We start from the raw sequence: 22,405 nt of genomic DNA on the forward strand, positions 1-22,405 counted from the left end.
AAGACTCAATTCGTTTGGATTCTGAGATCGACGTGTTTACTAATACGGATGGGTGGATGAGCAGATATTCCGATGAACGGTTGCTCAGATAGAATAATAAAGCTGATTAACCTAGGCTTTCATTTCTATTCAAAGAAACATATAGTTGGAGGATTCGGGCAGTCATCCTCTGTATATACATAAATATGAGGAAATCTATTTTATATTTAATTCTCATTTGCAATAGGTTCAGGCTGAGTTTCTACCAATCACCTAGCCTAAGCTTATGCCCCTTGACTTATCATACCAAAACCGTAAAACGTGCACCGAACCAGGCCAAAATTTTGCAGCATTGTCAATAACTTATTTATTTAATGCACTTGCATTTTATAAAGTAAGCAATTGAATTACATCAAAAACTATTAGCAGATAGTTATCAAGTATATTAAAACTGCGACATGACCGCTCAATTAAATAAGATTGCAAGTCTTACGAATAAATAAATTATTTGTGTTTACAGTCAATTTAATTATGGCTCTACTTAAATATGCACGTGATAAGTAGGTGTGAGAATTATCAATTAGACTTATACACGAGTATTTCATAAGCTGCAGTTGCAACGATAAATAAAAAAAAATTAAATGCACATAAAATATCAACGCATTTTTTGCAGCAAATATGGTTAATTTACAGATTTTATATTAACATTAATGATTATTAGGTCGGCCGTGTGTTTTATGATAAATTGTTATAATTATGGCGAGCGCACATAATTCAAAATGTTGCGCATACGCCACGACAGCCGAGAAACACAGAGCATGAAAGTGGGCAGTCCCAAGAGCGCAATACACACGCAAACATACGCTCAACTACACTCATACACACTCATCTATACACAGCGCACAACACACAAATATCTAAACAGCAAATCAAGCAAACTTTAATATGGCTACAATTTGATTACGAGCGCCCGCGAGCGAGAGCGAGCGAGCGACCGCGTGAGCGAAGAAACGAACGCGATAGAAAGAGACCGAACGAACGCCACAAAGGCAACACCCACTGACGTAGCGCGATAGCGTGTGCATGCATATGTGTGCGTGTGTGTGTGTGCTTGTGTGTGACGTTAAAGGAAACTCGTTTGTTTGCCCACTGCGGCAGCCACTGGCAGCCACGGCGCGACAGTCGCGCTCACAGCGTACGTCCAACCGGAAGCTCACCACAAGACCTCGTGCGTTCGCTTGCTCGCTCCATCTTGTTGCCCCATGTGTGCTTCCCCATTCCAATCAGAAAACAACATCAACAATAACAACAGGAGCGCGCTGTAGTGCCAAAACTTTGGCAATTCGAGTCGTGAATTCAGTTGATTTTTGAACGTTTATACGCGAAAATGCAGAATTGCCGCATGCGGCGTGAAATTGTGAATGCGTTGAAAAGCCGTCGCAAATTGTGAATTGTGTGTAAATAATTCAAAGCGTATTATAATAGCCAATTGAATAATAATAGCCATTTGCTAATTCGCACAGTTGTTGCTTGTTGGTAAACTCTATTCATCGCGATTTGCGTGTCGCCTTATCTGATAAATTTCTATTGTTAATTATGTGTTTAATGCGCTTGTGCCTTTGTTAGTGTGAGTGTTGGTGTGTGTTATGCTAATTATTTTCTGTTTCCATCATTTTCGCCAGCGTTATGCAAATGATGTATCTTTAAACTGTGCAGCGTATCGCTAAACACACTTGTATTTGTATCCGTTTATGCAGCCGTATCTGTTACTGATATCTGTATCTGCATCTCTATCTGTATCTGTGTATCTGTAAGTGTCGTGTCATTTATGTCATAGCGCACGCACTAAAAAACGGCATTTGCTTAAATTTATGTGCACTCGCATTTTAATATAAATCGCATAGTTTAGCAAAGTGAACAAAACGTTTTCTGTGAGACAATGAATGCGTTTTAAAAGCAATTAAAATTCGTATAACAAAAATACACAAAAAAGGCTATAAAGAATAATAACCCACTTGATATACGTTGCCTCATTTGCATACAACAAATAACAAATCAACGGCATCAATTGGAACGAGACTCGGCATTATAAAGCTAAGTAAGTTGACAATATATTCGTAAAACTTTTATGACAGTCAAGCCCTTGCTTATATTTGGCATTGATGTAATCGGACAAGTTTGAGGTATTTAACCAAATGATATAAAAATTGTATATGATGCATAAAATTGCTATAAACAAATTGATTTCAACGAAATTAGATACAGATCCATTTAAGCCTGTCTTCTTTAATAGCAATTAGGAAAAGTATAAAGCATTTAGTTACTTGAATCAATACTATATGAGTAAAGGGGAGCTCTGGGAGCTCCGGGAGCTCTTCCAAATGGATTCAATTAGAAAATATATATTTATTCCATATAGTCCTTGGTAAATGAGGAACTGAACTTGAAAGCAAGAAACGAGGGTAGAAACCAAGACTCATACTCTCTTAGACAAATACCAAAGTCGCAAGTGTAACAATAACCATTGTTAATAATAAAAATAGTTACACTAATAGCTTTATAGGCATGCATTTTCATTGCTCACATGGGCCGTGTCAAATATGTAATACTAATTGATTAAGTTACTATATGCCAGTCTCAAATGCGATCTATGAGCTATAAAATTAGTTACGCAGTTAAGAATTTAATTTGTAATTGATATTCTCGCACATTTGCTATTGATCTAGTACATGAATCACTTCAATTAAGTTGCAATCTAGCAGCGCAGCAAATTCAATTAGATTCAATAAACTAATTTTCGAATGGGCAACGCATAAATTTAAGCTTTTATGTTTATAGATCAACTTAGTTAGTGATCAAGTCAGGCTTTTGAGGTCTTATTTAATGCTTGACAAATGTGAAATCCGAGCAAATATGAGAGCTTAACTTTAATTGAATAATTAGAAAACTCAAATCAACCTTAGTGAATCGTAAGAAAGGGCTACGTACATATCTGTAATACGCTTCTGTATACATAAGCTATTGTATTTAGATTATAATATTCTAACAGCCAAACTAGTTTTAAGTACGTAACAGAAACTTACTCAAACGATGTCAAGAGCTCAATAATCTGCCATATTTATTTACACATTAAGTGATAACATTTTGAATACCTACTCTAAGGCTATAATGAGAACGAGTAAAAATACAAAATAAAAATCAATGAAATGCAGCCATAAATTGAAATTGTTGGCGAGAACAAAGCAAAACAAATTGGAAGCCTCAAAAAAATTTGGAGCTAAATTAATTTCAATTATGACTTGTACAACAAATTAATTTCGCTTTTTATACGTTTTTTTATTGAATTTCAATCGCAAATTTATGCATTTGGCTGGTTGTCAGCTATTGTATTTTGTTCAAAGTATGGATAAAACAATACAATAAATTCCCATGTGAATATTTGTAAGCAATTCCATAAATTTGTCCGCAGTATTTCAGCGACATTTTACATAGGGATTTCCATCCGAATATGCCATTCACTGTCTGAAAGTCGGGGCCAATATCACCTGTATTGCAGAGATAACAAAATACATTATTCCCTTGCCATTTTTATGAGCAATTACTTGGCGACTATGGCCAAGTGCGAAACAGCGTCAAACCGGAAAGTTGGCATGCAACTTTCATCACATTTCATACAACAATTACATACAGTACACACAGTAGTTGGGCTACGTACATATACATATGTATTTATTCGCACAATTTCATTGCAGATAACCAGAAGTCAGTCCAGCCACAAGTCAACAAAAGACTTAAGCTCGAAACTTGGCGCATAGAAAACACTGATGATTATTCATCAAGCGAACATTAATGACATGCACATAAATTAGAGCAATGTGTAAGCTGCTGATAAGCTCGAGCTGTTGTTAAATGCGCTTCATAAATTATTTAGAACTTATGCAGGTTAATTAGTTTTCATTACTACAATTGTTATGCCACTCAGAACGAAGAAGAGCTTGCCACCAGTTGCAATCGTTCAGCTGTAACCTTGGACTGGTCGAGCCCTATCTCAATTACACGCCTGCTCTTAACTCTTGCTACACTTTCACTCTTGTCTAGGGCCCGAATCTCGGCACATGCGCGACAAGTGCCATTTCTCTTAGCAATTAAATGCTGGCGCCACCAAGCACAACAACAGACAGTCGACAACAATGCTGGCTCAATGGCTTGGTACAGCAGAACATTGCCATAAGCCAACAATGACACAACATGACTGCAGTTTCCACTTCAAGTGCATTGCAAAAAGGCCAATAAAGTCATTAGCTGGAAGTATAAACGAGCTGGGCCAAGTGTGTGCCTGTGTTTTGACCATAAAAACGGACCAAAAGGCAATCGAAACTGTGCCAGCATAGCCCAAAAGAGAGTCCAAAACTCTGCGTGTGACCAGTGGCACAGGTTGCATGCTACATATATATCTATTTATATATGTGTGTGTGTGCGTAGTTAAGCGCCTTTTAATTTATGACACTTTTATGAGACCAAAAGGCAATAAAACTAAAATCGGCTTCTCAACAATAAGGCAAGCCAAGCCAATAGTTTGCCTTTTAGGCAATTGCATCATAAATCTTGACCAAAATCGTTTAGCAAGACAACTGGAAAGGTCATTGGGTTACGCATAGGGCTGCCAACTGTATCAAACATATATGCACTATTTTGAACATTATCGTATCTATATTATATTATATCTAGATGAAAAGCTAGAAATTAATTAACGTTAAAATAGATCGTAATTTATTAAACTCTACTTGCGATATTTTTTAAATATATTAATAAAATAAAATATATATATAATATATAAAAAATATCGCAACAAGAGTCTAATAAATTATGATATATACATAAATATATATATACATTTTTGTATTTGTAAATATAAATAAAAATAAACAATCGTAAGAGTTCACTAAAAAGCTGCCTGGCAACCCTGTTCAGCTCAACCCTCAGCAAAGTGCAACAAACGTAATTATGCAACTTTTAACACTCGCTCGAAACTACTTCAAGCCTACACACACACACACATTCACTCACTAATGCAGGTAGCACAACAGAAACATTAAATATAAGCACGCAATTCGAAAATAACAAGCTGAACGTAGCAGTCAATGATATATGTATGTGCGAATTGCACACTAAGCAGGTCAACGGGGCAAGAACATGGACTGGCAGCCCAATAGGAAATACGTAGAGGCCAAGACCCATTGACCCGATGAGGACGAGAGCCAGGAGCAGGACCAGGTCCAGGGACAACGGCAGGGGCAGACAGAAGTCATGTCGTGCGTTACGCGGCGTAGTTTAATTGCACGTGAGGTTTTTGGTTGACAGACAGGAACTCGACCTGGACACGGACCTCGAGTATCGAGCTAATAGAAATTGCTCGGCGTCAGAAGTCTGAGTGGCTTGCTGTGTAGCGGATTTCAGAGAGTCAAGCTGCTCTTCCAAGGAAACCATTGCATAATATCATTGATTCTATGTGGTTTATATATATAGTTGAATTTTCGATCCGATCAACCATTATTTTTATTGCTTAAAATTATTAAGATTCATATGCTTAAAGCTTAATGCTTATGCCTATTTTTTATTTTCATACTTTTTTATATTGTATACAAATAATGTATACTCAATATTATTGGCTGCAGCATATATGCCCATATATTAAGCCGTCTATCGTGCTTTCTGCGATAAGCTAGCATTATTCATACCGATTTCACTATGTTTCACTTATCAGGAACACAATTCCAAGTGGAACTGAAAGGCACAAAACAAAATCAAAGCTGTTATCGTTAGTAGAAAGGAAGCAGCTGGCCTATAGGCTTAACGATAAGCAAATGAGTAAATCTTGAGCTTGGGTTTCATAACGTGCGATAAAAAATCCAGAAAAGCAGAATTTTTATATTTCTGATTTATCAGAGTATTCCCCATCTAAATACTGGCGCCAAAAGTCATAAAAATCGAAATCGTGGAAGCCACGACTTTCAAAAGTTTTCTACTCTTTTTTAGTAAATTATTACGATTGTAATTAATTAATTAAAGACAAGGGAAAATTAGGCGAGATCTTTTCACAGTCAGCGCCAAGCAATCAAATACACGAATGTAGAGTTTTCCACAGCTATTAATTGTTACCGCGTCTCTGGCCATGTCTCCGACAATGCTCTCACAAATGTAAATGTCACGAATGAAACGACGCCGAGAGACGAAGGCTGTGGTAGATACAGAGACGGCATAAGCCGCGCCGACGCCAAGACACTTAAAAGCTTTGGGCATGGACAGCCAGACAGACACACAAAAAGACATATATACATATGGCCAAGCCACATTTGAATTCCTGTTGCAGCAAAGGCATGGAGTTGGAATTTGTCTGCCCGCGTGCCGAAAACTTGTCACTGCTGCTGCCGGTGTGGTCGAACGAGCCAGGGGAGGAGGAGAGAGAGGAGAGATAGCGTCTGAGATCAATCGTGTTGCCGGCACAGATCAAGCGAAAGCATTGCTTAATATAGACGCCAGCGGAAGGGTCAAATCGAGATTTCCAGGGTTTATAGCTCATAGCTCATAGAGCTGGCAGCAAGGATATTGCGAGCAAGTTCGTTACTTAAGTCTTTTGTTTCGCACGCCTTTTACTCATGATGTACCAGCATGAAATAGGACATTGTCACGACTCACAATTAATTATAAAACAAAATGCATACAAATTAAAGCATTATCAGCAATTTCTAAACAAAAACCAACAACAACAACAACAACAATAGAGCACCATTTCCGCCATCATTTCAGCAGTTGATAAGCCAAGTGCGCCGCTCCATGGAAAAATATACCAGTACAAAGTATTCGAGTATGAGCTATGAAATGGAATTATGGGCTAACACTATTCTTCTCACAAAATCACCGATTGGAACAATCAGTTAAATGCTCAAGCATGCTTATATCGCCCATTATTGTTGTAGTTGTTGTTGTTTGGGGGAAGGCTGTTTGCTTATCACTTGAAATATTCAAATTGAGTTTTGTCTCAGTGTTGTTGGTGCATGTGTAAGTAGCCGCATTTCAATTGCGTTTTAGTGGTTGTCAAGTGCCGCTTGGATAGCGACTCAACTCCCTTGCAAGTGTATGGGATATAGCTTCAGTGCAGTCATGTGTCACGGCGATGAGTAATTGCTTCAGCTGCGGCGCACAGGCAAAAGCCCTAATTGCATTGCGATAAGCCATGCAGATACACACATATCCACATACGCAAAAGCACCTATTGCCATCAGGAAATTCTCTATTGTGGTGTCTTATCGAAGGCATTCAGCTAAATTTAAATCTTGAATAGGTTGTCTCCTTTGGATAGTCATTTGCCCTTTCTCCATTCCTGCAAATAAAATACTAAGTAAAATTTACTAAAGCATGTTCCTAGTTGGCAAAATCATTGACTTGATTGATCAGTAAAATATATAAATGATCTTCACACAAGTTTATTATACAACATATCTCTATGGTAGATATATTTCCATTACTCTGTTCAAGTATAGAACTATTAATAAGAGAGAATTAAACATATTTGCTTATAATGATAACGATATTAAATTGTATCCTTCACTAGACTTCATCGTATGCCATTGTAATCAACACATATGAATATTAGAAATATAATAGTCAATTTAAGAGCAGCACTAAGCTTTTTACACTCACTCAGTTTAACACTTCTACCATAGACATACATATATAACTCTCAATATGCAAAGTAACTGCATGTAAGCCCCACAAATCGCTTGATACACTCTACGAATGCATTTGCTACATAAAAACGCAATAATTACAACTCCAAACTGCCTAAAACACTCAAGAGAGCGACGTCTGCATCTGAAAAGATTCTCATAATTACGCATAAGAAGAAATAAACATACAAATTTGAATAAAATCGATATAACCAACAGACATGGGTCTGGGAGCGGAGTAGAGTTGAAGGTGGATGATGCTGTTGCTGCTGCTGCTGCTGCTGTTGTTGCTGCTGGCGTACTTTGCCATTAAGAATCGAACCACAAATCCACTTAAAATCACTACAAAAACCAATAAAGATTTCTTTCATCATTGCCGAAGGAGTGCGCGAGATGGCAACAGCAACAGGGAGAGAAAGAGAGCGCGTATTGATCGAGCGACAATGAGAGTGAGACAATCATGAGACGATCAATAGGCATTGTAATCAAATGCAATGCACTAGAGCGCTTAAGGGACTTATGGAATACTTGGGATAGACGTTGGCGGTGACGCCACTTTGAAATTTCGGTGACATTTTCCTTAGTTTCGGGTAGGGCAGCTGAAAGGGTATACAGGATTAGTGGAGCCAGAGCAATTATCATTTGTCTGGCTGTTATCAGTCAAATAATATGCATATCAATGATTTTTCAGCTCACTCTTTGAACACTTTTCTTTACTTTCATTCAAATTTTGAAAATCGAAGAGTTTTCCATTGTGACTGGCTTCAGCTGTGGTTCCAGGAAAGCGCGTGCCAAGGCTTGTGCTCGTATCGCGGCCTTTCCTTCAACGTATTCGCCCGATAAACGTCATAAAACTTAATCACCGCAGCTTCGGATCCCGCTACATATGGTGGCTGCGCCTCGTCAACGAGATCGTGTGGATGATCACATTAACGGTCCGGCGCATGATATATAAAGCTGTTCACAAATTAAGGTCCATTAGCGCAGCAGGATGTGTCAGCGTCGATTGAAATATGCGCTTGTCTGGCTTGCGGTTTTTTGTTTTGACATCTTTCGTTCCTTCTGCTTCAACAGACTCTCTCACTCTCCTGCGACTGATTTGCCTCAGTTTTCACTCGCTCTGCTTGCTTTTTGCATTTTAATGGAAAGAATTTGTTAAGCATCCAGCTGGGGAGGAAGGTTGCCAACGAACCTTTTTTGATGGGTGAATTATGTGATTCCCGCTGAACAGAAACTAAGGCAAATCACTTGATTAATGATCCGAACCCTAGGTTTTAACAATATTGTGACTGGTGTTTGGCCCACTTGTGTTCATCTGTAAAATTGATGATCGTCAATGAATAAGTGGCCAATAGAAGCCAATAGAATAAAAAATAGATCACAGACAAAAACAGCTTGCACAATTAGGTCTTGGATTGATTAAAAAATTCTGCTTAGATTTGGCTAAAAAGCCAATGTGCACATCAGACGCTCGTCTAAAGAAATAACAATATTACATATGTAAGCTGTATAAATATGTAAGCTTCTTACGATTTATAATATTTCAACAGAGTTCTTAGCGGTAATTTGCCTATTAAAAAATATAGAGAGTGCCAGGTATTATTAAACAGAATAAGACTTGAATAAGATTATCAAGTTCCGAGCTTTAGTAAATGTTTGAGTAACCGAAATATTAAAAGAACATAAGCCTCAACTAACTGCATCAATAGATTTATTGACTATTTGAAAACAGTTCTAATATAATAATGATGAAAGCTCATTTATAGAAAAATTTGTGGCAAGTAAAATGTAGAGTATTAGTAGTACAAAAAAGACTGATCTGAGCATTTAATTTGCTTAGTTTTTATAGGATTTAAAGGGTTTTAAATAGGCTTAAATACCAATAAATATTTTAAAAATATATAAAACTCAGTTTCGTCTCTTAATTGCTTCTTCTCCACTTTGAAATGCACATACATATATCATTTTGTGTGACGTTTTTTCCGGAGAGAAAGCAAGAAGTCTTTCTCCTAACTACTATTTGCCTGCTCAATTCTTTGAATCCCTTGCAATTAGCGACATCACAATAAATAGATACTTATTAGGCGCTAGACAAACGGACAACCGTCAATTAATTAAACTAAGTCCCTCGATCTCTGTCATGGCCACTTTCTTATAGGTTCAGTGTTTTGGGCACTCGCTCACGCCCACAGTACGGTCTAACGATCTGGTGACACTACGACCTGTGTGCAGCGGGGTCAGCGCGATCCGTGCAGCTAAGCCCGGTCCGGCTATCGATCAAGCGGATTACTTTCACGCAGGCTCATGCAGTTGAGTGCCTTCCGTTCAGCTAGGAGCAAGTAGCTCGAGTGTCGAACCTGTTTTCGGTTTCAAGTGCGGGGCAATACATATTTTTCGAGACTTACATCAAATTGACTAATTTCGCTGCGGCAGCGCAGTCGGCTTCGCAGTAGCTGCATTTGAAATGCACCTACAAATTTTTACCTGTCACTCAGCCGGCGGCATCTCCATCTCGCTCTTCTGTCAGTCGTCTCGCATGCACACGGCGTCTGTGTGAAGGCAACGCCTGCAAGTGACACTCGAAGGAAGAGAGTAGGCAGACAGACGTACGAACGGACGGACGGACGGACGGACGGACTGCCTTGCCTGCCCATTGATGAAATTGACTTTTTATGTTGTTGCCGTTGACTTCTCTTCGAATTTGCGTGGCGCTGCTCTCGGCCACCGCTGCTGCTGCTGTCTCAGTCGAAGTTGGCGTCGGCGTCAACTGAAACTGGATTTTTGGGATTAAGTTTTTGTTTACTTTGAGGCGTTTTTTAGTTTGTTTGCACGCCTCAAGGAAGTCGGTTCGTTGTGCTCGCGTTCCGCAACAACAGTCACAACAATCACAACAATAAACAAAAAAAGCAACAATTACTCAAATCTGTTAAGTGCTCGTAACTGGATTAATACGAAAAATTTATTGCCTTATTAGCTGCATTAATCAAAAGGCTTACAACAAAGCCCATTAAATACTCAATCCATCGATCGATCCGTATAAATAATAATAATAAATGTAACCAAATCAGGCAGTTCCAAGTCCGTTGCAATTAATTTCGTATTTTTGCCTCTGTGTGATACAATTTGAACTTGAATTCCGCGCCACCATAAATCAAACCTTAAACAAGCTGCCAAACAGAAAATCGTGCAAAAAATCAAACCAATAAATTATGGGAATTTTGCTAAGTGATGGCGATGTAAGTTTAGCTTTTCATATTCTATACCATTCACATACTCGAATACACGTTTTATTTCCCATCTATAAATCATAATTTAATTAAACTGGTATTTAAATTCTAGAAATGTATATGCTTGGGCTAAATGATATAGCTAGTTGTAGAAACTAATTGGCAAATTATGAACTGGATCTATTTACGTTAATTGTTTTACGACTTCTCTAATCAAAATGCTAAGATAAAAACAAATTGAATAGATGAGAGTTCGATTAATACACTGTCAACTAATCTTTTTGTTTATACTTTTGCTTCCTTGATATTCCTTGATAAATCAAAACTATAAAATTGTATCCAACTTACCAGAGACGTTGATGGCATTTTTAATATATTAAATATTTCACTCTTGTTTTTTTTTCTATTACTTAATTACCAATATTTATACAAAATTGAAAATATTAATTAACAATATGTAATTATAAAAAATTGGACCCTTCTTGTTTTAACATAGTATATCATTAAGCAATCGGCCCACCTTTTGGCATATAAATAACATCGAACAAACGTTTACAGGAAAACTAAACTCTATGATCTTCAGTTGACATCCGCTAGTTAGAGTTATGAGAAAGCAACGATCCATGAATGAGTCAAGTGTGTGTAGCTGAAGCAGGGGAATAAGGGGGAAGAGAATTACCTAAAACAGGATCCACTTGGCATAGACCTGGCTGACTGGCGCTGCCGGCCACTGAGCGAGCGCACCCGGTTTCAACTTAGCCTAAGCCGAGAGACTTATAAAAAACCACTTAAAGCGCCGCTTTAATCCTAAGTGTTACCGAACCCCTCCTCGCTGTTGTCTTGTTTGTTTTTTTCTTCTGTTATTTTTTTGGTTTTATTCCTACACTTGGCCGCCGCTCAAGTGGTTTTCTCTGTTTGTTTTTATTCCTTCATTTGCAGTGACAAATTATTAACGTTCTACTCATCGTCCTCTTCGGCGTCGCGACCTGCTGATCCTCGATTTGTGGCTCATTTTTAGTAAATTGATTTTTTATTGCTCTTTATTTGAATTCTCTCCACCTTCAGTCTTCTGCTCCGTCTTATTTTATTTTTTTTTCAGTTTTGTTTTTCTGCTCGCATTTTAATAAGCGCCTCTGCAGTCACTTCGAAATGCCTGCGATCGCGCACTGATCCCATTCGGATCTCGATCCTGGCTATTCGAAGCTGCAACATGTTGACAATTTTTCGTGTGGTCGCCGCTCCTTTGATGAAGCACCGCTTCGAGTATCGCCAATGGACGGCGCTCTCTTTGATCGACTGATCTTCTAAAGGGAGCGACGTCATTATGCACGCGTGGTCAACTCTTTGATGGCTCGAATTCTCGTTGTTCTTGTTATTCTGTTCTTCTGCCCTTAAATGCGTTTGTGGAACGCTGCACATTTCGTTGGCATTTGGAGAATTGTGTTAAAATGTGCGTCACTTGATCTTGTGGCTAATGAAAAGAAGTGTTGCAAACGGCTTTCTTTAACCTTCTTGAATTAGATAGAAATAATTAAGAAGCAAACTAAAAACTAGCGCATTGTATGTGTAGATAAAATGTATTAGATTTAGCCATCAACCCATTTTAGTTAACTTATTCTGTTACAAATCACAATTTTTAGAAATTTCTTTATATTTATAAATTCTGCTTTTGCAAAAAAGTTTTTAATCAAAACTTTTTTTGATGCAAGAAAACAGAAATTGCCGCCGGCTACAAATGTTTCTGTAGTGGCCATTTTCTCATGTTAAGTAATATGTTATATAAAGTCCAATTGAGATGTTTATGAAAAATGATATAAGATTTACTTCGCGATGGCATCTAAATTCTCATACCCTCGGACCAGCAGCCATATGTGGCTTGATTTGTGGAATCAGCGAAGATTGAAAGCGCAAACTGAAATTAAATTTTCATACATCATCGCATTAATATTCTGGGATAAGATAAAGACGTCAAATGTGTTTCGGTATATGCATATATATATATCTATATATAAATAAGTACAGCAAATATATGAAATTGGCGCCTTAATTGATTTTGATGTGAAAAACAGATTTCTATATTTGTTTGCCTTTTGGTTATTGAACCTTTTGTAAAGCAACAATAACAATAACAAAAGTGAAAGACTATGCGGAAAATGTATTGAAAATCAGCCAACGGCACTTGAAGACATTTCATGTGGTGCAAAAATGTTGAATGTTGCATTTGTTTGAAGTAAAATGTTCTTTTAAGAAATAACTTGTAAAGCTCTACAAAATGGGACGAAAGATTTTGGAACTTTGGAGGTGATGAGGGAAATTATCTTTTGGTTTTGAACTGTAATTGAAATAAAATTATAATTGTTTCGAAATAAATTGAAATGCTAAAAAGTTGAGAGTGGTCCAAATAGTATGAATAGTATAGTAAGAAACTGAAAAGCTGGCTTTTATGTTCAAGCCTTGTTCGAACGACCTCTCTTATTCTCTTCCTCTTACAATCTCGTAAACATAAAATTTAGCAATGCGAATTCTCATTCAGTAACAGCATTGTGCAACAATTTGTTAAGCTTTAAGTTCGTTAAAAGTTGCAATAAATTTGTAGACTCGTATACATGGCTTTCCAAACTGACCCCCAACTTCTCTGTTTAGCTATGGTAATTAGTTTAGTTGTCTGTGCTATTTAAAGACTCTCAAAATAGTTAAAGCTATAGTGCTGTTAAAACTTCTACACGCAAACAATCAAGACACACCCTAACCGGTTTTTGTGCCAATAAAATTATGATTAATATTATTGATAATGGATATAATGCATCCCATATAATACTTATGGCCATCATTAAGAAAAACTACGTCGAATGCCCACGTACATATAGCATATATATATATGTTAATGTTGATATATATTTGAAAAGAAAAAACTGAGCAGCCTACGCATGCTTACCACATGAAACTCAGTTGTAAGTGCTGCAAATGCACAAAGATACAAAGACGAGTCACAAAAGATGCAGCGCGCCATTCATTTAAGATGAGATGGACTGAAAGGGCGCCGTTGAGAAAACGAGTTCTGAGAGGTAGAGAGAGGGTTCGAAAGAGAGAGAGAGAGAGAGAGAGCGCATTGTGTGTGTGTGTTGCCGGCAGAGGGAGCCCAGCAGAGCTAAAAGAACTGCAGCAAGAAGCAGCAACCAAAATGGCTACTCGCAACGGGGTGTCGCCCAATGGCAGCTGCACCTGGGAGACCAAGCACAGCAAAGAGCGAGGGAGTGGCATTGAGTTAGAGAAAAAGCCAGTTGGCCCGGCAGTTGATAGAGAGTGAGAGATAGGAAGAAAGAGTGAGCAAGAAAGAAGCTGAGAAGGAGAGGAGTATTTATTACTTTGATCTAATTTGTTGTTTTTTGTGGGCATCTGTTTTGCAGTCGACCTCGGATCAACAATCAACGCGTGACTATCCGCAGTTGAGCGGCGACTACCACAACGTGCAGCTGCAGGTGGCCGCCGTCGCTGCCAGCTCCAAGATGTATCACAGCAGCAGCGCTGCTGCGGCTGCCGCCTATACGGATTTGGCTGCAGCTGGAGGAGCCGCCGGCGTCTCTGGCTATCATCATCAGCAAGCGGTCAATGCGCCCGTCTATGTGCCCTCCAATCGGCAATACAATCACGTGGCGGCGCATTTCGGCAGTGCTGCAGCGGCCCAGAACGCCTGGACAACGGATAGCTTTGGATCGGCGCATGCGCAGCTACCGGCACAGTTCTATACACAAAACGCGGTTATGATGGCACCCTGGCGTAGTGCCTACGATCCAACTGGCTTTCAGCGCTCCTCTCCTTACGAGAGCGCCATGGACTTTCAGTTTGGCGAGGGGCGCGAGTGCGTCAACTGCGGTGCCATCTCCACGCCGCTTTGGAGACGTGACGGCACCGGCCACTATCTCTGCAACGCTTGCGGCCTATATCACAAGATGAACGGCATGAACCGGCCATTGATAAAGCCCAGCAAGCGACTGGTGAGTGCAGTGAGTAGCCACAGCTCCATTGTCAGCCAATGGCCATACTAATCCCTACATGTCTCCAACAGACCGCTACACGTCGCCTAGGACTGTGCTGCACAAACTGTGGCACACGCACGACCACACTCTGGAGACGAAACAACGACGGCGAGCCAGTGTGCAATGCCTGTGGACTCTACTTCAAACTGCACGGCGTCAATCGGCCGCTGGCTATGCGCAAGGACGGCATTCAGACCCGCAAGCGGAAGCCCAAGAAAACAGGCAGCGGCTCCACTGCGGGCTCTAATTCGGGATCGGGCTCAACCACAGAGACCATCAAGGAGTGCAAGGAGGAGCATGGTAAGCAAAGCAAACAAAAGTGTTTTACACTGAAGCACAGCCAATGAGTAGAAAGTACATAATGTCCGGACCATCAAGGTGCTAGTATTTTTTAGAAAGTCTTGTTCTACGCCTATGTTGGACTTTGATTGACTTGAATGAAACCCCCTTCCACCAGACCTAATACAAGCCTAAAGCTTTCACTTAGACCAAAAAGACCGAGGCTAGCTTCTGTAGTTCTAGAACTCTATCTTTCTCTACTGCAAGACCAAATTGAATTATTGATTACTTGAGCTTATGGGTCAGAAATATATATTTATATATATCTAATTGCTTATTTCGCTTTCTCCGTGCCTTGCAGATCTCAAGCCCACGCTTAGCCTGGAACGCCACAGTCTGAGCAAGCTTCACACGGATATGAAGACCAGCAGCCTTATGGGGCAGCACCTTAGCCAGCAGCCGCAGCAGCAGCCGGTGGCGTCGCATCAGCAATGCTTTCCACATTATGCCCTGCAGCAACAGCAGCAACAGCAGCAGCAGCAACAACAGCAGCAACAACAGCAGCAGCAGCAACAACACCAGCATCAGCAACTCGGCCACCAATCGCAATTAAGTGCAAGGCAGTTGCATGCAGCCAGCTCGCAGTTGTATACACCCGGCAGCAGTTCCGCTGCCTCTGCGTATACGACGCACAGCAGTAATGCGGCAGACACGCCCACACTAAGCAACGGCACGCCCTCGCCGCACTATCAACACCATCATTTGACCAGCAGCTCGCATGGCCACCATGCCACAGCAGCGCATCATCATCTACACGCAGCAGCAGCAGCTGCGGCATACGGCGTGAAGACAGAGGCAAGTGCCACCAATTATGACTATGTGAACAACTGTTACTTTGGCGCCTCGTTTGGTGCCTTGGGCGGTGCTGCCTCCTCGGCAATGGCCGGTGGGGCGAGCGGCGATCTGGCCGGGTATCATCATCAGCACAATGTCATCCAGGCAGCCAAGCTGATGGCCACATCCTGAACGAAAGCGATCTCTGTGATCTCTTACCCACACAGCGCACAGCAGACACCATCGTTGGAGCTTCGTTGGAATCATATTGAAAAGACTTTGAATTAGGTTTAAATCAGTTGCAATTAGTTCTTTTATGTAATGCCTGTAAATAACTGCACGAAAGTTTTGTACAAATATTTGTTTATAGCTTCGTTCCGTTTCATTTAAGTATCCAAATAGACTAAGGTTTAGCTATTATGTAACAATTGTAAAGTGTTTGCATTATTCTCTGTCTCTAATTAGCCTAAATTATCCATATGAAACATAAAGCACATCCAATCATAGATCATTTAGCTATACGATTAGTATATTACGCATAAGTCCTTGCATATTACCATTTAAATAAAAATTAACTTAAATATATATTCGCTCTGGGAATTGTGTTTTATTGCGATCAACTACGATATGATCACATTTGCCAGCGTTAATGTTGAGTATATTTTAATGTGCGCTGAAAAGTATGTTTCACAAAAAATCATACGACTTCTGGGGCCTCTTCGAAGTATGCACAAAAATAAATAGAAATATTTTAGGTTTCAATAAATCAAAAAAATACTAATAAAAGCTTTTGTTATGCTATATACTCGTGTATCATTTTTTGACTATATATTTATAATTATTACAATCATTATATTAAAAGTCATGTGCAAAATATTTGTGAAAATTACAAAAATTTCAAAATTTCTCGTTTCATAAATCAATTTTATTTGCCATGTATTTTCAATAATTAAATCAAATAAAATAGTTGATATACTGATTATTATTACATATTAAATATTATATATTATATACTATGTTCCCTAATTTTTTGAATATTTTATGTATTCCAGCTTTAACACAGAAAAAATATTTATAAATAGCTCGCTAAAAGAAATTTTCTTCGAATGTCTCTCATACATAAATCCTTTCAAAGTCAATTTATTTATATCATAATATTATATTAAAAACGAGCGTTTAGTATTTAGTACAATCTTGCATTTTAGGTTATTTAGGAAAATCCCATCGAAATCGTTTAATATTGTAAAAAAGAAGCAAAAACATTTTACACTATGCTTTATGACGCTTTAATCGGTCAATGTCGCCTCTATAAGTCGACGGTACTTCAGATTACATTGCAGTCACACACATTGCATATAAATAACTAATTAAAGTGGAATCAGGTGAAGCTATTGAACCCAAGTAAACATGTGCTTTGCCTAAGTGTATTTGGGTTTGTTTGGACTTACTTACATCTTCATCGGTTCGTTTATAGTGAGTATTATGTGAGTAGGTCAATTTGGCATTGCAAAAATAAGGGAGCAAGTCGAAAAGTTACGTGAATAGCTATGCAGCTGTTAGCTGAAATATAAGAATATTCGTCAACAAGCAAAACAGAAACAGAAAAGCTTAAAGAGAATTAAAAATAAAATATGTAAATTTGTTAAAACATCAATAAAGTAAGTCTAACTGGTAGCTGTTCTGGTATATTAAAAAAAAGATCTTTATATTATATATATTTATTTAAATGTAAAAGCAGAACCAAGACTCAAGGCAGCAACTCGGTTCACATCATACAGACAGCCAGGGACATGTTTTAGTCATAAAGAAAAGTTATATAATAAACGGGATTATTTTTATTTATATATTTTACTTCGGTTCCCGTGAGCTTAATGCCATATTCGTTGGGGCAGTCGGAGAGGAAGCGACAATAAATGCTAGCAGCAATAACGCAACGGAGGCTGTACACAAAAATAAAAACAAAATTAATAAAAAATAGTTTTTTATTTTTGTTACAACAGTCGGTTAATTTGGTAATTTCCGCACGCGATGAAGTATGTAAAGAGCAGAGAAGAGATGCTGATATAATGGTGAATGTTTGGGAAAGAAACGTATATATAAACTAGCCTCTCTACTGTCGCAATCGCAACCTTGCCAGGGGGTCTGGGTCTGCACATGCAACAATATAATTAGTGAAAAAGAAAAAAGTCGCACTCACACACACAGTATATGCATATTAATGCTTTTTTAAACGACAACCTTTTATCTTAAGCATCGGCAGAGATAAAGCCAAATGATCGCGCACAATATGGGTAATGCTAATGTGAAGTGACTGCATAACAAAAGACTTGCAACTGGACGCAGAGGCGATGAAGCACAGACAGCCAACCGAGCTAAATTGCAACCAAGCTAAACCAACAGCCATGACAATGAAGCCCCTTTGCTGCGTTGTATGCGTAATACCAGAAGTAGTCAACAGGTGAACAACTTCAGTGAAGCTGTTCCAGGGCCCAGGCGGCAAAAGCAAGTGGAGCGGGCGGACGAGCGACAGTGTGTGGCGCAATGGAAACAACGAAGAAAACAAGTTGGTGGCGTATACGCAATGAACGAAAGTACGATCCAAAACAAAATAAAAATCCATATATCAAAGCAACAAATGCTTGATTAAATGCATATCTGGTTGAGGCCCAAGTGACTCGACTACAGTCATATTAGCAGAGATATGGGACTCACGATAATTATATGTTGATAAAAATATAGAAAATTATATTATATAATTATTATATAATTATATAATTATATATTAGTTAAATGAACTGAACAAAAAATATATAATATAATAATAAAATAAACTTGATATCATTTTTGCTGTTGCTGATCATAAACCAATCAAGCATTTAACCAACTGCAGGGCATTAAAGTTATTTAGCGACATTTCTTCATTGTCGTCATTTGCAACGATCAGTTGGAAAGTGGGTGTAAGCGCTTGTTAGCGGTTGTAAGCGGGAGTAAACGGGTGTGTCTCGGAGCTAGAGTACGATTTCAAGTTTTGGTTACTACTTTGGGCTGCTGCTGCAGCAACGGGTTGCGGCATCTTTAGGACAAGCGCAAATGTAAACAAAAAGTATTCGAAAAGTGGTAGCGCACACACACATACACACTCAAAACTAATGTCATGGTTTCGTACAACATTTCACGTGGCTGCCGCAGCAATTCGGTTTGAAACGCCGTCGACAACGGTCGCGCACAACGGACAAATTTTTCAAATCTCGATTACGCGAGCTGCCCAATAAAAGAAGCTGTTTAAACAAGGATATTTAGTGGTCAGACATGTTTTACACAGCGAGTTGGAGCTTATGTGTTATCATTTATCTAATACCAAGTGCAAATGCCTATACACGGGAAATATTAAACAATAAACCGCCACTGCAGGAGAGACGTAAGTTTGCCAAAAATGGAATAAAGCTTGAATCGGTATTCACTCAAAACAAGAAATAAACAAAATTACTTCGAGGCCGGAAGTGATAAATCCAAAATATTTTGGGTATAATATATTATTTGCAACCAAAATTAAACAGAAAATTAAAACTTATAAATTATAATAATAAAAATAGCAAAAATAACAAATCAAGAATATTTTTGTATTTAAAAAAAAAAAATATATATATATATGTATAAATGTATATTAAAAAAGAAAACAAATCTAGCTTATAAGTTCGTAATATATCTTTTATATTTGCCTTTCGTTTAACTAGTCGAACATTAAAGAATTATTTTAAAGCTGATAACTTGTATTCATATTATGGGTATATACATTTTTAATTAACTATCAAAGCTCTCTTAAATATTCCTGTCAGATTTTAAAATAAATTCGTATGATTACTCATATTTTTATTATTTATATAAGAATGCTAAAGACTACTTAAAATCAATATGTATTTTAATTAAATATTCATTTAAGACCAACGTACATTAACAAGTTATATTCTTCTAAGTAAGCAGAACCGAATCTAATAATATTCGAACGCATTTTTATATTGCTTTGCCCAGCGTCCTGGCTACAGACCTGTAAGCGATCTAGTCCCAATGAGAACAAATGTTTCCGAAAACTGTTCGAGGGCTGCTTTCCAGCTTTGGCTGCCGGAATACCAGAGATTGGAGTGAAGAGCTTCGAGCCATTAAACATTGACCAGGTGTCCGTTTCGAAGGGCAGCGGCAATTTAGTTCTGGCCGGCGGCTTTCAGAATCTAGTCATACGCGGACCCTCCAATGCGACAGTGCGCAGTGCCAGGTAACTAAATTGAAATTAATACTCTTATTCGTATGTTTAGTGTATATCGAATGCTTATATATTCTGCTTAGCTTGGATCTGGCGCGACGGCAGCTAAACTTTGAGTTGGAACTGCCGCGGCTGCGAATAAGAGCCAAATACAATCTGAAGGGCAACATATTGTTGCTGCCTCTGGTTGGCAATGGCGATGTGGCTATGGCCTTAAAGAATGTGCATACGGCCGTCTATACGAAGATATCTCTGCATAACGAAACCCAAACTGGCGATGAGATTATACACATTGATGAGATGAAAGTCAGCTTTCAGGTGGGCGCCATGCGTATTCACCTAAAGAATCTATTCAATGGCAATGAGATTTTGGCCGCGTCTATTAATGCATTTCTCAATCAAAACGGTAACGAAGTTATAGCAGAGCTGCGCCCCGATCTGGAGCTGGGACTAGCCGATATTTTTCACGGCCTGTGGAACAATGTCTTCTCAAAGATGCCCACCAAGCTGTGGCTGCTCTGAGAGTGATTGCCGTGAAATGAGTTACGTAGATTGTGTTATAAATATAATATATATATTTGAATATTCGTATTTAAATATATATATCATATTAAAATAATATATAATTTATTTTTTGCATTCATTTTTGTTACTGCCTGTAGTTATATGTTTCTACTGCCTACCTATGATTAAATCTATACTCTATTTAAATTTAAAATTGAACCTTCACATTTTCAAAGAAGGCAGAAGCTCATCGTAGCTGAAAGCTTCGAACAATTTGTCTATGGATGCGCGTAGAATATCCACCAATGCTTTGATCATCAGTGGACGCACTTCGTCCGACAGGGATTTCCAGTTCTCGTTGAGAAAATCGTTCATACGTTGTCCGAGCGCCTTGTCGCCATTAAAAAGATTATCCAGCTGCATATGAACATTTTCGAGTTCGTATTTGACCTCTATGTCTTTGATTCGTAAATGGATGGCGCCATTCTTCGTGTACTCCTCGCCAAACAACTCGGTGGCCATTGTGATATTCGCTAGTAAATTCAAATGTATTAGAAACAGTTAACATTACAATTGTTTGATGTAACATACTCAGCTCGACTTCACAGTTTCCATCTCCGAGCATAGGCATCATCATGATCTTGCCTTTTATGCTATATTCTGATTCCAGCTTTAGTGTGGGAAATGTAATCGCTAGCGCGAACTTCAACTGGCTGGGAACGATGGATAGATTATGTAGCGTATGCTTGGATATGCCCGATATCTTAACATTCTTGTACACCGAATGCAAATAAATGGCTCCGGAATCCTGATCCATTTTAATCTCGGGAATACGCAGCGGCTCCATGGGCGGTATATATAGCTCGGGTATGCCATCCATTAAACGCGGCTCCAGTGATTCGAAGGACTCACGAGCACAGGTATTCAAGTCCGGTGAGTCGCGATAGCAAACCTTGAGAAACCCAGCTGCATACGACTTCAATCACTATGTATGCAATACGTATATATACTAGATACTTACGTAATTTACTCGACTTTCCTTTCGGCTTAGCTAGCGTTTGGATTACCAGGCCCACCAGCAATAGCGTAATGAATACTTTACTTTCCATTTGTCGACTGCGTTGATTGCTGTACGTGTACCTCTCACTGGTCTCGAGCGTGTTCTGTGGATTTCAGCCACTGTTCCACTGTTTTTATAGCTGAGAACAACTGGCCAAAAGCTGACGCATTCAATTCTGCCAGACTGCAATTTTCCGTGACATTGCAATCCTAAGCAAATTTGCAAAGCCGTACCAACACAGATGTTTTCCGATCGAGTTGCCCTTATGTACTTCTTAATAACGCTTAGTTTTAAATTATTTAGTAGCAGTTTCATTAACATAAACATATAAGTATATAAGACAGTATAATATATAATAAAATTAAACATAAGATGAAATCAGTTATTTAATATAACATTCGTTTCTTCAATTTCTGTAGATGCAACTCCTAAACTGGATAAGTATTTATATATATATATATATATATATATATATATATAAATAAAATTATATAAATTAA

At 38.5% G+C, this 22,405-nt stretch overlaps 3 protein-coding genes across 5 annotated transcripts; 2 read left to right on the top strand and 1 right to left on the bottom strand.

The window, feature by feature from the left end:
• Positions 1-1,708: 1,708 nt before the first annotated feature.
• LOC111604623 (GATA-binding factor A) lies at positions 1,709-16,467 on the top strand. Of its 3 annotated transcripts, none has more exons than XM_023322752.2 (4): positions 1,709-2,077; positions 14,341-14,937; positions 15,000-15,270; positions 15,611-16,463. In XM_023322752.2, exons 2-4 carry the CDS (start codon positions 14,440-14,442, stop codon positions 16,273-16,275), a joined length of 1,434 nt encoding a protein of 477 aa, XP_023178520.1. In that variant the 5' UTR covers positions 1,709-2,077; positions 14,341-14,439; the 3' UTR covers positions 16,276-16,463. The 3 variants fall into 3 exon arrangements, with proteins under 3 accessions (XP_023178520.1, XP_023178519.1, XP_023178518.1); XM_023322751.2 differs by lacking the exon at positions 1,709-2,077 and adding an exon at positions 10,532-10,942 and having other exon boundaries at positions 14,341-14,928; positions 15,611-16,467; XM_023322750.2 differs by lacking the exon at positions 1,709-2,077 and adding an exon at positions 10,532-10,942 and having other exon boundaries at positions 15,611-16,464.
• Positions 16,468-18,370: 1,903 nt separating this feature from the next.
• LOC111604648 (protein takeout) lies at positions 18,371-20,863 on the top strand. Its single transcript, XM_030222780.1, has 3 exons — positions 18,371-18,374; positions 20,065-20,353; positions 20,425-20,863. The coding sequence occupies exons 1-3, from the start codon at positions 18,371-18,373 to the stop codon at positions 20,861-20,863; spliced, it is 732 nt and encodes a 243-aa protein (XP_030078640.1).
• A 108-nt stretch (positions 20,864-20,971) lies between these two features.
• Positions 20,972-22,015, bottom strand: LOC111604632 (protein takeout). Its single transcript, XM_023322769.2, has 3 exons — positions 21,867-22,015; positions 21,437-21,811; positions 20,972-21,378 (listed from the first exon to the last, which is right to left on the bottom strand). Exons 1-3 carry the CDS (start codon positions 21,952-21,954, stop codon positions 21,068-21,070), a joined length of 774 nt encoding a protein of 257 aa, XP_023178537.2. The 5' UTR covers positions 21,955-22,015; the 3' UTR covers positions 20,972-21,067.
• Between the last annotated feature and the right edge of the window lie 390 nt (positions 22,016-22,405).

Source organism: Drosophila hydei, unplaced genomic scaffold (genome assembly GCF_003285905.1).
Source record: "Drosophila hydei strain 15085-1641.00,03,60 unplaced genomic scaffold, DhydRS2 tig00000063-arrow-pilon, whole genome shotgun sequence".
In the NCBI taxonomy this organism is placed as follows: domain Eukaryota; kingdom Metazoa; phylum Arthropoda; class Insecta; order Diptera; family Drosophilidae; genus Drosophila; species Drosophila hydei.

Coding starts and splice junctions, on each gene's coding strand:
- LOC111604648 (XM_030222780.1), top strand. Junction 20,354..20,424: donor GCGACAGTGCGCAGTGCCAG/GTAACTAAATTG, acceptor TATTCTGCTTAG/CTTGGATCTGGCGCGACGGC.
- LOC111604623 (XM_023322750.2), top strand. CDS start 10,916: ATGGGAATTTTGCTAAGTGATGGCGAT. Junction 14,938..14,999: donor GCAAGCGACTGGTGAGTGCA/GTGAGTAGCCAC, acceptor TGTCTCCAACAG/ACCGCTACACGTCGCCTAGG. Junction 15,271..15,610: donor GGAGTGCAAGGAGGAGCATG/GTAAGCAAAGCA, acceptor CGTGCCTTGCAG/ATCTCAAGCCCACGCTTAGC.
- LOC111604632 (XM_023322769.2), bottom strand. CDS start 21,954: ATGGAAAGTAAAGTATTCATTACGCTATTGCTGGTGGGCCTGGTAATC. Junction 21,812..21,866: donor AGGAAAGTCGAGTAAATTAC/GTAAGTATCTAG, acceptor AGTCGTATGCAG/CTGGGTTTCTCAAGGTTTGC. Junction 21,379..21,436: donor AAACTGTGAAGTCGAGCTGA/GTATGTTACATC, acceptor TGAATTTACTAG/CGAATATCACAATGGCCACC.